Source organism: Rhinolophus sinicus, chromosome 5, assembly GCF_057876585.1.
Source record: "Rhinolophus sinicus isolate RSI-liver-muscle chromosome 5, RSI-T2T, whole genome shotgun sequence".
Taxonomy (NCBI): domain Eukaryota; kingdom Metazoa; phylum Chordata; class Mammalia; order Chiroptera; family Rhinolophidae; genus Rhinolophus; species Rhinolophus sinicus.
In genome coordinates, this window is record NC_142505.1 from 47,394,305 (window position 1) to 47,409,695 (window position 15,391).

Below are 15,391 nucleotides of genomic sequence, written 5' to 3' on the forward strand. Positions count from 1 at the left end.
ATAGCATCTCAAAAAACAACACGTATGTAGCCTTAATAATATTAGAATTAATATTATTTTTAATGTGTTTAGAAGTACTACAAATTTATTTGTATATATTCTCTTATCAGTGGATATTTAGATTGCTTTATACTCAGAAAATTTTTAGGATGAATTCTATTCATATTCATTGAAAGGGATCAGAGTATGCCACCCAAAATATGCCACTTTGGCATAAGGATTATTTTAAGATGAAGGCATTTGAGAAACAGCAGACACACAAAGGGCTCCCTGCCCTCCTCCTTTCTACATAAAAGCAGAACATAAATTTTCTGTGAGAAAGTTTCCCATCCCAGTACCTGAAGATGGAACCAACACCGAGATGAATCTGTACAAACAAATCTTACTACAGCAACACTTACCTTCCATTAGCTTTCCCCATATATTTATTTGCCCACAATTTATTGCCCCTAGAAGCTCAAACCCCATTTGTCTTGTCTCATCTCCATGATTCATTGCTCTTTGTTAAAAATGGTATAGAAGCTCTCAGGCCTATGGTTCTATTGGGTTTTTCACTTCATTTCTGTGAGCCCTCCCCTCCCATACGCATATGAAATAAACCTTTTTCTCCTGTTAACCTGTATTCTGTCAATTTAATTTGTAGGGCCTCACACACTGAACCTAAGACAGTAAAGGAAAAAGTTTTGTCCTTCCATCTTTGTCCACATATCCAATTATTTCCCTAGAATGAAATTGCATGTCACATTTTGACATTGATATTTATTGCCAAAGTGCACTTAAAAAGACTGTAGACATATTCGTGCCCCTTATCCAGATACCGTGTTTCCTGGAAAATAAGACCTAGCCAGACAATCAGCTCTAATGTGTCTTTTGGGTCAAAAATTAATATAAGACCCGGTATTGTATTATATTACATTATATTATATTATATATTATATTAATGACCCAGTCTTATAGTAAAACAAGACCAGGTCTTATATTAATTTTTGCTCCAAAAGACGCATTAGAGCTGATTTTCCTGCTAGGTCTTATTTTGGGGGAAACACGGTATGTATAAGCATCTGATGAGCCCAATCGTTTTCTGACTTATATCCCGCTTCTTCATGAAGCCTTCTACTTCCATTCACCACCATCTCTTTTCCTTTTGTGACATCCTTTCCACCTAGGGTCTGCAGCACTTTGTACCTGAGCTCTTCACTGTTATCTTGTTAATTCATTAAAAAAATAAGAAATTCCAGTTTCTACTTGTGCTTGGGACTATGCAAGGCAGTACAAATACAAATATGAATTAGACCAAGTCACCACCTTCCAGAAGCTCACAGTCCAGTGGACATCTAAACCTTGCTGTTGTCAAATATTAAAAATACATCTTGTGAGTAGCTGTGGGGTGGGATGAGAGCTTAAAAAAAAATGGGTACAATCAGTCTCGTGCTTATATTCTGACAGAACAGCACTGGCACAGTAAATAGTGTCTGTTTGAGTCTCTGTCACTAAATAATCAGAGAGGTGCTCAAATTTACACTACTCCCAGCAGTGTGGGAATGTAATTACGAAAGCAGAGTAAGTTTCCCATGTGAAAGTACCACTTGTTACTCATCGCTGCAGCGATAGCATTTGGCCCACATAGAAGGCACTCAGGAAATGTCTGTTGAATGATGAATTATTAAATGCACGGGTGGATGAAGACAGTGTATTGTAAACAAGGAAAAACTGTCATTTTAAGTGTTTACCATCTCCCCACATCTAAAGAGGGCTGACCCCCCTGAGGGTGCCTTTGTTTGGATGGTGAGGTGGAGCAGCATTTGGGAGCAGTGGATAGGGAATAAAAGGTCCTCTATTATAAAGGGAAAGAAAAATCCAGGAAGATAGCTAAGAAGGGGGGAGGAGGAGTTCATTACAAGAACAGAGCAAGGTATGGAGACCTATGGAGAGACGTGGCAGCTGCTAAAGGGAACCGGTGTGAGAAATATGTTTTAAGATTTTTAGGAAGTCTGCTCTGATTTGTAATATTAGCCCCCTCTCCCATCTGCCCAAGAAAACGTAAGTAACAACAGTGTGCTCTTCTGTGTCTTTGGAGTCTGGTCAGGACTTGTCTTTTCAATGTCTAAGGCATCAAGCCCCTCTCAATGAAGCCACAGGGAGAGAAGAGAGAAGAGAGCAGGGGCATTGAGGGAGGCCCAGGTCATTCGTGTTTACACGCAGTTTGTGTGTTTCAGGATCAAGGAACTGAGTTTGAACTCTCTCGCTGAGTCAGAGCTGTTATTTGGTTGCCCAATGGGGAGAGGAAGGGAACTCCAATGAGTTATTGCGGGATTATAGCGGAGGGGAAGGGCAGGGATGCCTTCACCTGGTTCCAGACGGGGTGGGTTGTGGGGAAATAGTGATTCTCCGCCCGTTTGCTCACTCCCGTGCCTGGTAACAGGAGCTTGGCATGTACCTGCTGACTGACTGCATCGTACAAGATAAAGGGGACGGATCATAACAATCACTGAGGCGGGTATTATCACCCCCATTGCAGAGACTAAGAAAACAAAGCGCAAGGTGACTCCATCCAGGTTTCTCGGAAGTCAGAGCGGAGCCAATGCCCTAATATTTGCCCTGGCTATCCCCACGCCCCTCCCACCGCAACGAGCACCTGGTACCCCAAGCCCGCCCCCCACACCCCACTTCCGGATTCCGCTCCGCCCATCGCGAGTACTTCCGGCCTCCAACGCTGGAAGCCGCGGCCGGGAGCTGTGGGAAGGTAAGTCCGCGCAGCGAGGGCCCGCGGAAGCACTTCTTAGGCCGGCCACAGCGGGCTCAGGAGGCAGCGGGCCCTTATTTCTCGGGTCACCACCGGGCATTACGCGGCTGCCATTTCCCTCGCAAAGGCCCGAGTGCCCGGCCGAAGGTGACGTCACTTCCGTGGCCTGTGTGATCAGGCGAAGGCCGGAAATGGCTCCAGCCCCACTTAGCGGCGGGGAGGAGTCACGGCAAGTCTTGGAATCCCCGGGTTTCGCGCTGGAGCGCCTGGGATTTTAAGAGACATGTGTCCTGACTAAAATTGCTGGATTTAGCAAATAAAAATACAGGACGTCCAGTTAAATTTGAATTTCAGATAAACAACAAGTAACATTTCAGTATAGGTAGGTCCCAAATATTCTATGGGACATACATTAAAACAATTCCAAATCACTATGTTGTATACCTGAAACTACCGTGTTTCCCGGAAATAAGACCTAGCCGGACCATCAGCTCTAATGCATCTTTTAGAGCAAAAATTAATATAAGACAGGGTTTTATATTACATCATATAGTATATAATATTATATATTATATATTTATATATTTATATATAATATATAAAATTATATAATAATTACATTATATATAAGACCCGGTCTTATATAAGACCCAGCCATATTATATTATCCCAGGTATTATATTACATTATATTATATTATGTCATATTATATTGTACCCAGCCTTATGTTATTCCTGGTATTATACCCAGTGTTATATTATACCAGGTTTTACATTAAAATAAGACCAGGTCTTATGTTAATTTTTGCTCCAAAAGACGCATTAGAGTTGATGGTCCGGCTAGGTCTTATTTTCGGGGAAACATGGTAATATAACATGTCAGTTATAATTTCTTAAAAAAGAAAGAAATGTTTGCTCTTTAAGCAAAAAAGAAAATTCCCTGTGTCACTGAAATTCAAATTTAACTGGACGTCCTGTATTTTCTGTCAACCTTAGCCTTGAGCCCCATTCTGTCTTGGGCTCTGGTATCCAGTATCAAGGCTGGGATTTTTCTAGGCCTGTGTCCATCTGCGACATAGGTACAAAGTTCATCCAGGCTGTCAAAATCAGCTATTGCTAGATGCTAAGATACTTTTAGCTCCAAGCCTAACGGGAGCGAGCCCCAGGAGCCCCCTGACAAAAGTTGGGCCCATTTTTAGAGTCCCTATGGCGATGCCCTCTGTGTTCCCTTTCACAACTGGGGTCAACTAGGGTTGGTCTCTTATGGGAAAGCTAGAAGCCAGCAGGCTAAGTGATAAGGGCTAGAAGTTGGCAGGTTTTTTGAATGTGGGATACAGTGGTTTTCGGTGATAGCAGTGGGCTGCTTCAAATAGCCAAGGAGGTCAAGGGGAGAGCATTCGTCTTAACGGTAATCTCATCTCACCTCTCATTTTGCAGATGTTGCCCAGTGAGAGAAATGGAACTTTCCCACCCATTCAGAAAACTGGTAGAGCTGGAGCCTGATTGCCAGCTTTCTTCCCCTGCTTTGGCCACACTTGGTGTTGCAGTCAACTGGCAACATTTTTGGTGGGCATTTATTAAAGGAGATGTCTTTTTAGAGGTGAGCTCTTTAGGGCATTTTTCTCCCTAAACTCCTTTACGGCCTCCTGACCTTCACCCTAAGGCTTCTTTAGCCTTTACCCTGCCCAGTGGGGAAAATGATTATTTGGCTCACTGTGGGAGCCTGGCCTTTGCTTGCTCCAGCCACTAGGCTTTCACCCTTGTGAGTGGTGTGACCCAAGACTTCTTATGTCGGAGCCAAAACGCATGTTCTTGGCAGGGGTGGGTCTGGCCAGCCATATAGGTGGAAGGGTGTCTTTTTCTGTCTTGCAGATTGGGTCCCATGGTACATGGCCTCATTGTGTCTAGGGACTTCTCCAAGGTTCCCCCATGAGCGAGACTTTGCTACCACTTCTGGTTTGAACTTGAACCTCTTGTTGGACTGGTCCTAAGTGCTTGGATTCCTCAAGCTGTGGCCTTGAGGATGTGCTCTGGGCCTGTCAGTGCCCCAGCAAGCCTGCAGCCTCCCCACACACACCTAGCCTTCCTAGGCTCCCCAGGCCTGACCCATAAGCTAATGAAATAGAGCAGCCTGCAGGTCAACAGCCAGCAGCCTCCTGGCAGCAGAAGTTGTAAGAGGCAAGGAAGGAATGCCAGAAAGGGGAGTTGCCCCTGAATGAGGGCTCAGAAGTGCAGGGGGTGGAGAAGGGGCGGGGCGGGAGCCCACTGGTAGGAATTGCTCCCTCTGTGAATGATTAACTCTCGGCCAAAGGGGGTGATCTAGGAGGAGAGCTCAGTTAACAGGACTTTTGGACTCGGGGCAGAGCGTCCAGAGGGCCAGCGTGTGGCCTGCAGAAGAGACATGGCTTGGTGGCAGACCTGGGCTCCAAGGACTGGAGTGAGCTCAGGCAGCTGTGGGCTTCAGGAAATGTCCTGGGACTGGCAGATGGTCCATTCTTGCTGCAGCAGCTGTGGGGTCCACTGGCCCTGAGCCCTCCGGGGTGGCTGTGGGGGCCTCCTGTCTCTAGCCTTACAAGGGCCTCACTAGTGTTTTCTTCCCCCTAGGCAGCCATGGGTGCCAGGTGGAGCTGAAACCAGTGGGGCATGGCTGCAGCCCTGCAGGTCCTTCCCTGCTTGACCCGAGCCCCATTGCGCCCATTCCTCTGGAGGGGCCCAGGGGCACGGCTGGCCAGCGGCATGGCCCTGGCAGAGCAGGCTCGGCAGCTGTTTGAGAACACTGTGGCTGCCGTGCAGCCGGGCCCCATGATGCACCGGGCACTGTCCTTGGACCCCAGCAGTGGGCAGCTGAAGGTGCGGGACCGGAGCTTTCAGCTGCAGCAAAACCTCTACTTGGTGGGCTTCGGCAAAGCTGTGCTGGGCATGGCGGCTGCAGCTGAGGAGATACTGGGCCAGCATCTCGTGCAGGGCGTGATCAGCGTTCCCAAGGGGATCCGTGCTGCCATGGAGTGCACGGGCAAGCAGTAAGGAGCGTTGGGGAAGCTGCTCCCCACTGTCCATCTGGACGGGAACTTGGGCCCAGACTCAGGCTGGATCGGGGCCTCCCTCCCTCACCGGCTTCTTTTTTCTCCTGGGTCTGGCCTGGCTCCAGGATGGGTGTCAGTGGGTATCCTTGTTCATGCACCCTTCACCTGTACAGCTGGGAAGTCAGGTGGGAGCAGAGGAGCCCACCCCTTCTCTCACTCTCTACTCTCTCTCCCCTCAGGGAGATGCTGCTGAAGCCGCACAGCCGAGTGCAGGTATTTGAGGGCGCGGAAGACAACCTGCCGGACCGCGACGCCCTGCGGGCGGCACTGGCCATCCGGCAGCTGGCTGAAGGCCTCACAGCTGACGACCTGCTGCTTGTGCTCATCTCAGGTATGGGGCCAGCTTGGCTCAGGACAGGGCAGGAGGGGTGGTTCCAAATACCGGGTTTGAGTCCCCAGGGTCACAAAGCAAAAAGCAGTGAGGAATCTGGATGGCTGACTCCTGGGTGGCCCTGGGCCGGTTATCTGGCTTCCCCTGAGCTGTGGGGTCCTCCTTGCGACTGACCTTGTTGGCTGACCGTGAGAGGGCACCCAGGGAACACCTAACTCAGGCTCTTGCAAGGAAAATGTCACTGCTTTTGCTGCTGTCTGTACCGATACCACCTGGGCCTAGAACCCATAGAGCACTCTCCGTGGTCCTCCACCGTCACCTCCGGTCCGCCTCCTATTCCAAGCTCTTACGGAATAGTGCTTCACCCCAGTGCCTACTGGACCTGGGTTACCCCAATGCAGGGTACCACCTCAGGTGCCTACGGTGTGGTGACTCTGCACACGTCCCTCCACTGCGTGTCCACACGGGGGCACCCTAACCCCACCTTTCAGCCCTCCTGTGTCCCTGGGTGAGGAAGTGTCTTTGCTGCCCCCTCTGCCTGAAGTCCTCACTGTCTCTGCAGGTGGGGGCTCAGCCCTGCTGCCTGCCCCCATCCCACCCGTCACACTGGAGGAGAAGCAGACACTCACCAAACTGCTGGCGGCCCGAGGAGCAACCATCCAGGAGCTGAACACCATCCGGAAGGCCCTGTCCCAGCTCAAGGGTGGGGGGCTGGCTCAGGCCGCCTACCCTGCCCAGGTGCGTGAGTTGCTTCTTCCCCAGGCAGCCCTGGACTGGTGGAGCCAGGCCCACATGTGCCAGGGAGATGAAAGCCTAAAACAGCATACAAATTGGCAGGGGCCTGGTATGGGAGTCCACAGGGCCATCGGATAGGGGCATCAAAGAGGATGATGGGGACGCCACATGGCCAGGTGTTTTGTGCACCCACTTGAGAGGAGTTAGAAATGGGCAAGGAAATGTACTGGGAGACGTAGGGTATGTGGATACCTTGGGAGGGTAGTTTGTCCCCGTAGCTCTGGGGTGAGGACCAGGCAGGACTGAGCCTGGCCTCTGCACCCTGTCCCCAGGTGGTGAGCCTCATTCTGTCAGACGTGGTGGGGGATCCCGTGGAGGTGATCGCCAGCGGCCCCACTGTGGCCAGCGTCCACAACGTGCAAGATTGCCTGCACATCCTTAATCGCTACGGCCTTCGTGCTGCCCTGCCACGTTCTGTGAAGACTGTGCTGGCTCGGGCTGACTCTGATCCCCGTGGGCCACATACCTGTGGTCACGTCCTCAATGTGATCATTGGCTCCAATGCACTGGCACTGGCTGAGGCCCGGCGGCAGGCTGAGGCGCTGGGATACCGAGCCGTGGTGCTGAGCGCAGCCATGCAGGGTGACGTGAAAATTGTGGCCCACTTCTACGAGCTGCTGGCCCGAGTAGCTGCAGCCCGCCTCACCCTGCCTGGGGCTGGAGCCTCTGTGGAGGAGGATGAACGACTCCATGAGCTGGCAGCTGAGCTCCAGCTCCCAGACCTGCAGCTAAAGGAGGCGCTGGAGGCCGTGGCGGGGGCTAGGGGCCCCGTCTGCCTGCTGGCTGGTGGCGAGCCCACAGTGCAATTACAGGGCTCGGGCAAAGGTGGCCGGAACCAGGAACTGGCCTTGCGTGTTGGAGCAGAACTGGGACGACGGCCACTAGGACCTATTGATGTGCTGTTTTTGAGTGGTGGCACTGATGGGAAGGATGGGCCCACAGAGGCAGCCGGGGCCTGGGTCGTACCTGAGCTGCCTAACCAGGCTGCTGCAGAGGGCCTGGATGTGGCCACCTTTCTAGCTCGCAACGACTCACATACCTTCTTCCACCGCTTCCAGGGTGGGGCCCACCTGCTATACACAGGGCTGACAGGCACCAATGTCATGGATGCCCACCTCCTGTTCCTGCGGCCGCGGTGATGGCATAGGTCATGTTCTGGGAGTCCAGAGGAGGCCAACAGGGCAGGGTCCCAGGGCAGACCGGATTGGTACCCAGGGCCTCACCAGGCTGTAGGACCTCTCTTCTCCTTGGCCCTGGGTGCATGGTTGGCCCTCACCCCTCCCACTCAGGGCCTCTGCTCCATGTATGTTCATTCTCCTAACCAGACAGGCAGATGGGGGCTCTCTTCCACCCTTACTTTCAGCCATGGCAGCAGGTACCCTGATGACCTGGAGAAGTCCCTTGGCCAGTTTGCTGTCCCCAGTATTCTCCCCCAGGTACCCCTGTGCTGAGCTCCTGAGCCTGTTTTTTCTGTAGAGTGAAGCAAGAAGGACTGAAAATAAAAAGGATCATGCTATGGGGTCTCAATGCATCTTCCTTCAGAGCAGGGGTTTGCAGGGAGCCCCTGGGGAGGGGAGTGGGGTTGGGCTGCAGCCACGGCCAGGACCTGATAGGAGTTCCCCACACCCTCTCTGCTGGGCACATTGGGTACTTGGTTCACTTAAACAAGAGTCTAGGAGGGTTGAGCCTGGCTCCCAATATGCTCGTTATGGATCAGCAGAAACCCCAGGGAGGACAGGCCTAAGGACTACAGTCCGTGGGGTCTGGGAGGGACTGGCCACCCATCCAACTGTGACTCTTCCCAGTGGCATCCCAGCTGCGGTCTTCAGCCTCTGCTGTATGCGTCGCTGGCACATGCTTATTACCTGCCCCCAGGGACAGCCCTCCCTTCTGCTTTGGACAGACCACACCTTTCGTTGAGCTGCCTGTTTATCTATAGGCTACCCCAACCACATAGGACCCTGGACCTCGTTTCTTTGTGCCAGCCATTTTTCCCAGGCTGAACACCCCCAGTTCCTTCAGCCACTCCTCTGGGGACATAGTCCCATTTCTGGTACCAGTCTCGCCATGGGGGGAGGGGGTCTCCAGTGCTGGGATGGTGGGTCAGAGGAGTAATGGGGTCCAGCAGCCCCCTGCCACTCCCCGTTACAGATGGTGGGGCAGAGGCCAATGGGGAGGAAAGAAAGAGGAGGGCTCCCTTGGCCAGGCCCGTAGCCTGTGCTGGGAGAGGGATGGGCCACTGTCCCAGCTCTCCTTGGGCCCCCTGTTCAGTATCCAAACCCTCCGCTGGCCGCCCCCGCCGTGCGCCACGGCTCCAATCCCTATATGAGTGAGCAGTAGAATCACATAGGAATAAAAAGCCATAGAGAACAGCGAGGCCTAGGGCTGCACCTGCTGGCTCCTCCGCCATCCCAGCTCTCCCCTTTCTGAGGGTGTGAGAAGCTCTGGGCCAGGGCCCACATGCCCTTTCCCTGGGAACAGCCTCCCTTTCCCACTTGGGATCTGGACAGCCCAGCTTGCAGATGGTTCGTGTGCTGGGGATGTGACTCACCCTGGGCAGGCTGGGATTGAGAGGGAAGTGCGCAGGCAAGCTGGGCTCTGGGGGCCAAGGAGATTTAAGGAAGAGGGGAGTTTGCACCGCCCTGATGCAGGGGCACCACTTCCTTCTGTCCTGGCATGGATTTCCCGCTGACCGGGGGGTCATACTCTTAGGGGATATTGTCCACACATGGCAGTGCCTGTGCACTGGTGCTCCTCTGGAAACCTCTGGATAGGTATGTCCTGTCCTGGCTTGTCGTCACTCTTGGGAGCATGACTGTTAGCACTGGTGTCAAGTTCCAGGCAAGAGCAGCACCAGAGGGTGGGGCTGGGGCAGAGGACCTGTCTGCCACGTCTCCAGTGTGTGCATGCGTGTGAGCTTACAGATGTTGGTGTTGGCATGCTGAGGGGGGGTGCATCTTCGTGTGTACATGCAGGTACTCAGCGCAGGGGATGTAATGCCGCTTGTGCACATGGCTGCTTACACACTTGTTGAGAGGCTTCAGTGGGAGTGGGGGCTTGCTGGAGGTCCCCTCTGTGCCACCTTGGCCCTTGCCCTGTATCCTGTCTGTGGGGGTGGGGAGGCCGGGGGCCAGATTGGGCCTAACCCATTAGATTTGTTCAGTTGGTACCCCCGAGACGAGAGAATATATTTGACCACAATCTAGATGAAAATATGACATAAACCCTGCGTGATGAGTATTCAGTAGGACTTACTATTTGCTCCATAAATGTTAATTATGGGTCATAATAATTGCTCCCATTTCAGGGCTCTTGGTTTCTGTCTCTCCTGGCTCAGGTTCCTGCTGCCCTTGCGCCCACCTCGTCTCCATCCTGAAGCTTTTCTTGGTCCAGCTGGAGGTTTTGGCCTTGTAATGTGCCTGGCACACCTGACTGCTTCTGCCTTCACAGGCCCTTTTATTCTCTGCACTTGGCATGAACTGAGAGCAGCTGGGTAGTGGGCCTGGACAGTCTTTAGGTGTCAGCTAATTCAAATCCCTTTGTTTTATAGCTGGAGAAACAGGAAGGGAAGGTAGCTTATCTGGAGCTACACAGCAAGTCTGCCACAGAACCACAATGAGAACCTGGTTGGGACTTACTTGACCATCCTCTGCCCACCCTCTAGAACTCAGAAACCCTGGGGCCCAGCGAGGGCTCAGCCAGAGCCAGAGATCCACTCTTGCCTCCCTACCGCCCTTCAAGGGTTTGGGGGTGGTGACATGACCACGCTTGACATCTGTAGGGATCCACAAAACAGATTTGTCAGTTCTTCCTTGGCTCAGATTTCACAGCTCTCTTGTGTGTGTGCGTGATTTGGTAGAAAACCACGCAGTTGGGTGTTGGGCTTCTACACAAAATGGTGTCTGCATCTGTGTATATGTGCATGGGGACAGGTGTGGGCATGTGTGTGTCCAGTCGAACCCACAGCCAGCCACTGAGCCAGCCTCTGAGCCATGCTCTGCTCCACCCCATGATAGGGACACTCAGTTTGGTGTGGTTAGAAGTTGGGGACATGGTGAAGCAAGTTGGGCCAGGAGGCCATAAAGGCCAGTAGAGGCCAATTGACCAAGGGCCTTGTGTACCCATCCAAGGGGGTTGGACTTCACATTGACGACAGTGACAAGCCTCGTGAGGCTTTTGGCAAGGAATGATGCCAGCAGGCTGCTTAGGACTTGGATGCCGAGGCTTTCCTTATTGCAAGGTGGGGATGGGGCATGCGAGGAAGTGGTGGAAATATCGCAGGTGGGACAGAGGTGCATTACCAGACTCAAGAACCCCCTCCCACCTTCCCTCTGCCTGCCCCTCTGTAGCTTATTCCCAGCAGCCTTCAGCCAGCCCAGGCAACCCTTTAGATGCCCACTTTGGAAGCAACGCTGGAAGCTCTAGCTCAGACTCCCCTGGGAGTAACATAGCGCCTCTCTCCCTGGGTCTTGAGGATTTTTGAGGGGGCAGAGAGGCTGGGCAGTTGGTGGACACTTTGGTGAGCGAAGGTACCCTGCCCTCATCTAGGTGCTCAGCAGGGTGGCAGTTAAAAGACCTGGAAGGAGCACGGGAGTGAGAGTTAGGTCCTTATCCTGGCCTTGCCACCTTTCTTCCTCCATGCCTTAGTTTTCTCCTCTGTCTAATGGGGACATCTTTGTCCCACTCACCTGGGGAGGTGTCAGCAGCAGATAGATTTGCGTAAGAAAGCTCTGTGCAGATGGGGGGCTCAGGGAGGGATGGAAAGAAGGGAGAGATGCTGACCTCTTCCAAGGAGAAGCTCAGAGAGCTCTCAGCTCAGGGAAGCCACCTCTGTCCAGGCAGGGTCACGTTTAGAGCCAGTGAGGCCTGGTGCTATTGACTGAGGCTGACGAAGTGACTGCTGCCCTGTGGTACTGAGCTGACACTAGCAGGAGGTGGTGTTTGAGTCTTTAATGGCTACTGGGGTGCACAGTGCCCTCCGAGGACACCCAGCCTTTGGGGGGGGTGGTCAGTTGGAGTGAGAATAAGTTGATGCAGCCTGGGAGAGAGCCCCTCATGTCTCAGAAAAATAGGCAGGGCAGTCTTATCTCTCTGGATCTGGATTACGTATGAGGGACATGATGCCCAAACCAGCGTGGGGAGACCTGGCTTCCCCAGACTGGGAATCCTTAGGGGATGAGGGGATTTGGGGTGTGCTAGGGGAGGACGGCTTGTGTAGGGGGTGGGGAACGCTGATCCACCAAGTGGTGGGGTAGCCGATGGCTTAGGCAGGCTGCCACATGAGAGGTAGAGCCATGGAGCTGTAGTGAGCTGTGCTCAGGCTGGAAGGGATGGCCTTTCTCCCTGAGAGAGGGGTGTCTAAGGGTCAGCCTCATCACTGGGTAACCACTGGGACCAGTCCTGAGGCTTTGTTCTCCCGCCTCCCTTGGCTCAGGCCGCCCTTGGGCCTGTAGAGGCTGGATGGGGTGGACTACGTCAGCCCTTGAGACTTGATGTCCACAGGTGAATCCACCTCCATCTGGGAGGCGTGGCTGCCTGCTAGATGAGGAGGCTCTGGCCAGAAAAGAGGGTGAGGGAGACTTGGGCCCCAGAAACAGCTGCGCCATCCACCCGGTCCTAAGGGACAAATGCCCTTAGCAGCTCTATCTCATGGGGTCACTACCCACCACAATCTGGTCCACTGCTGGCTTGCTGAGGGTTCAGGGAACGACAGGACCTAGCTCTGCCTTGGCCAGATAGCCAGGGGCTGGTCCCCCAAGGTGTACCCCATTGGGAAGTTGCCCCCGGCCTCCCCACACCCCCAGCTCTCCTCTGGCAGCCAGTAGAGCCATCCTCTTCACCTCTCTGGGGAAGGGCGAGCAGCACACTGTCCTTATCCAGCCCTGTTGCTCCATCCTCAGCTTCAGCTGAGAAGGGGGCGGGGCTCCTAGCATTGGCTTCTGCCCCTTCTATCCGTTCCCATCCACCTTCCCCAGCTACAGGGACTCAGGATCTCCTCATAGCCCTCGGCCATCTCCAATAATTGCACTTGTCGCCTGACTCAAGAGCCAGGGCTCTGTCTCCACCTATGCCCCCACCCATCACCACCATTCCAACCTGTCCAGCTCAGTTCACCCCAGGAAGAGGACCACAGGAACATCTGAGCTCTGGCCTGAATCCCTACTGCTTGCAATTCTAGGTAAAGCTGTCCTGGGGACCCTGTCTGGGGGAGCTAGTCAGAGACCCCTAGGGGAGGGAAAGTGCCCCTCCCCCATGTGGCTCTGTGGGTCTGGCAGTCAGTAGCTTGGGGTGAAAGCAGCCAGCCTGTGGCAGGGGGCAGATCTCTCTTTTGCCTACACCCCACACCTGGGCAGGGGGCAGCCGAGCACGTTCTTGTCCAGCAACCAAAACCCCAACTAGGGAGATGCTCTTGTAGGGGTCACAGACCCACTGACAGCTCCACAGCCCTGCCAGAGGCAGGGTTCGGAGCCCTGGACTCCAGGACACCGCATGCACTCAAACCTTCAGGAGTGGCTGTTCTAGGCAGCCAGCCCCCGCCCACCCAATCGGGTCCCCCTAAGGGTCTCCCTTAGCCCAGGGCCACCCACAGAAGCCAGGCACCAGGGCAGGGACAGAGCCTGCCGGCTTCCAACCAGCTCTGCCCACCCCTACTCCCCCAGGACAACTGGCTGCCCCTCTGCCCTCCGCTCCTGCTGACCACTGAGGCATCTGAAGCTGGCACTCTCACTGCGGCTCCCACTGCCCTGGGCAAAGAAGCATCTCAGCCAGACTGCCCTCTCTCCCCACCTGCCTGCCCCCCAGAGCTCCGGCTCCCGAGCCTGGAGGTCCCAGCTCCCCCAGCTCACCTCAGTGGCGCTGTCTCCTCACCAGAGGCACTGCAGTGTGGGAACTGTCCCGAGGAGCCGGTTCTCAGCTGAAACAAAGAGGTGGGGGAGAAAGAGGGGGGCAGCAGGAGAGGGAGAGGGTGAGTGAGCAGGCAAAGGAGTGGAGCTGGAGGGGGAGAGGATGAGAGAGAAGAGGGAGGGGAGGAGAACATTTGCAGAGAGATAAAGCCTGACTCCTAGGGACTGAAGGGCCAAGAACAGAGGGATGAGGAAATGGGGAGGGGGCAGAGGAGGTGAGGGGCCAGACCAAGAGAGGAGAGATTGTTAGAGGGGCAGACACCGGGCAAGGGAGGGAGTGCGGGCAGGAGAGGGAGCCGTGTGAGACCCAGGGCTGCAGGGGGGAGGCAGCTGACTTGGGGGGGGGTCTGGGGGGGCAGAGCCACCCCACCCTTGTCCGGTGCCAGGTTCTGGCACTTGAGTGGGCAAAAGGCCATGAAGGGGAATGGGAGGGAGTTGTGAGCAGCCAGGCAAGCAGTAAGCACTGGTTTGGTGGGCTGGCTGGGAGGACAGGGGCCAGGGACAAAGGCGGGAGAACAAAGGTCTGATTGGAAGAATTGGCCTCTGCTGACCTCTGAGTGCTATGGTCTGGAGAGTTCTGAACAGTCTCCTGAATGGAGGGCAGGTCCACTCTGGAGTGGTCTAGGCTCTGAAGTGGCAGCCTGAGGTCAAGGGGAGAGGGAATGGGCTGTGAGCGTGGACCCCGCCATTCAGTGAGAGCTCAGAATGCACCATGAGTGACCACACATCAGGATGCTGTTGTCAGTGTCTCTTTGGGGGAGGGTCCGAAGCCTGGACTGAGAACCGGGTAGGGGAAGTCCCCTCTGAGGGAAGAGCATTGGGGGCCCTGAGGAAGGCGGGAAGGATGGTGGGTGCGATGGGCAAGGGGAGGAGTGAGGTTGAAGGGAGTGGGGATGCAGGTGAAAGGGAGGGGATGAAGTGGGAAGGTGGCTGCAAGGGGTGTGCCCCGAGCCTCGTCCCCTGCACAAGTCCATCTAAAGCAGAGACAGGCCTCCCTCTCCACACCCCACAATTCTTGGGCTGCCGACTGCAGACTTAATAAAGGATGCAGTAATGAACCACTTCCTGCAGCTGCCCTCCTGCTGCCAGGCACTGCTGTGACAAGCCAGGGCACCAGGGAAGTCAGCTTGGGTGGCTGGGGCACGAGTCTGTGTGAATGCTGTGTGTGGGGAGGGGGGGTCAGGGAAGGTAGGGTGGCTTTGACCAGAGCTGTCCCATCCCTCTAGTCCAGGGCACAGTGCCCCGGCCTGGTCCAGTCTTCTCTCATGCTTAGGGGCATAGGAAGCCCTTCTAAGCTTTCTGACCATGGCAAGTTCCCCTTGTTGTCCCCCTGGAGACCCTTCATAGAAATTCCAGAGTACCTACATTCTCTGGAGAGCAGGAGCCTGGTGGAGCCTGGAGCTCTGACAAGGAGGGCAAAGGCTGAGGGTAATCAGCCCCCAGTGCCACCCTGCTAGATGCCCCTTAGCCTCTGCCTCGCCTAGCCCAACTCCCTACCACCTCCTTTGGAAGCCCTCCTGGCCCCACCCGGCAGGGCC

General features: G+C 54.4%; 1 protein-coding gene across 2 annotated transcripts; it reads left to right on the forward strand.

The window, feature by feature from the left end:
* Window positions 1-2,595: 2,595 nt before the first annotated feature.
* GLYCTK (glycerate kinase) lies at window positions 2,596-8,467 on the forward strand. Of its 2 annotated transcripts, XM_019724336.3 has the most exons (6): window positions 2,596-2,743; window positions 4,180-4,342; window positions 5,347-5,762; window positions 6,005-6,156; window positions 6,719-6,894; window positions 7,224-8,467. In XM_019724336.3, the coding sequence occupies exons 3-6, from the start codon at window positions 5,386-5,388 to the stop codon at window positions 8,088-8,090; spliced, it is 1,572 nt and encodes a 523-aa protein (XP_019579895.3). In that variant the 5' UTR covers window positions 2,596-2,743; window positions 4,180-4,342; window positions 5,347-5,385; the 3' UTR covers window positions 8,091-8,467. The 2 variants fall into 2 exon arrangements, with proteins under 2 accessions (XP_019579895.3, XP_019579896.3); XM_019724337.3 differs by lacking the exons at window positions 2,596-2,743; window positions 4,180-4,342 and adding an exon at window positions 5,051-5,179.
* Window positions 8,468-15,391: the final 6,924 nt, after the last annotated feature.

Excerpts from the sequence above, each read along its gene's own strand:
- GLYCTK (XM_019724336.3), top strand. The coding sequence starts at position 5,386 with ATGGCTGCAGCCCTGCAGGTCCTTCCCTGCTTGACCCGAGCCCCATTG. Across the intron at positions 6,157-6,718 it reads GCTGCTTGTGCTCATCTCAG|GTGGGGGCTCAGCCCTGCTG; the intron begins GTATGGGGCCAG and ends CTGTCTCTGCAG. Across the intron at positions 6,895-7,223 it reads AGGCCGCCTACCCTGCCCAG|GTGGTGAGCCTCATTCTGTC; the intron begins GTGCGTGAGTTG and ends CCCTGTCCCCAG.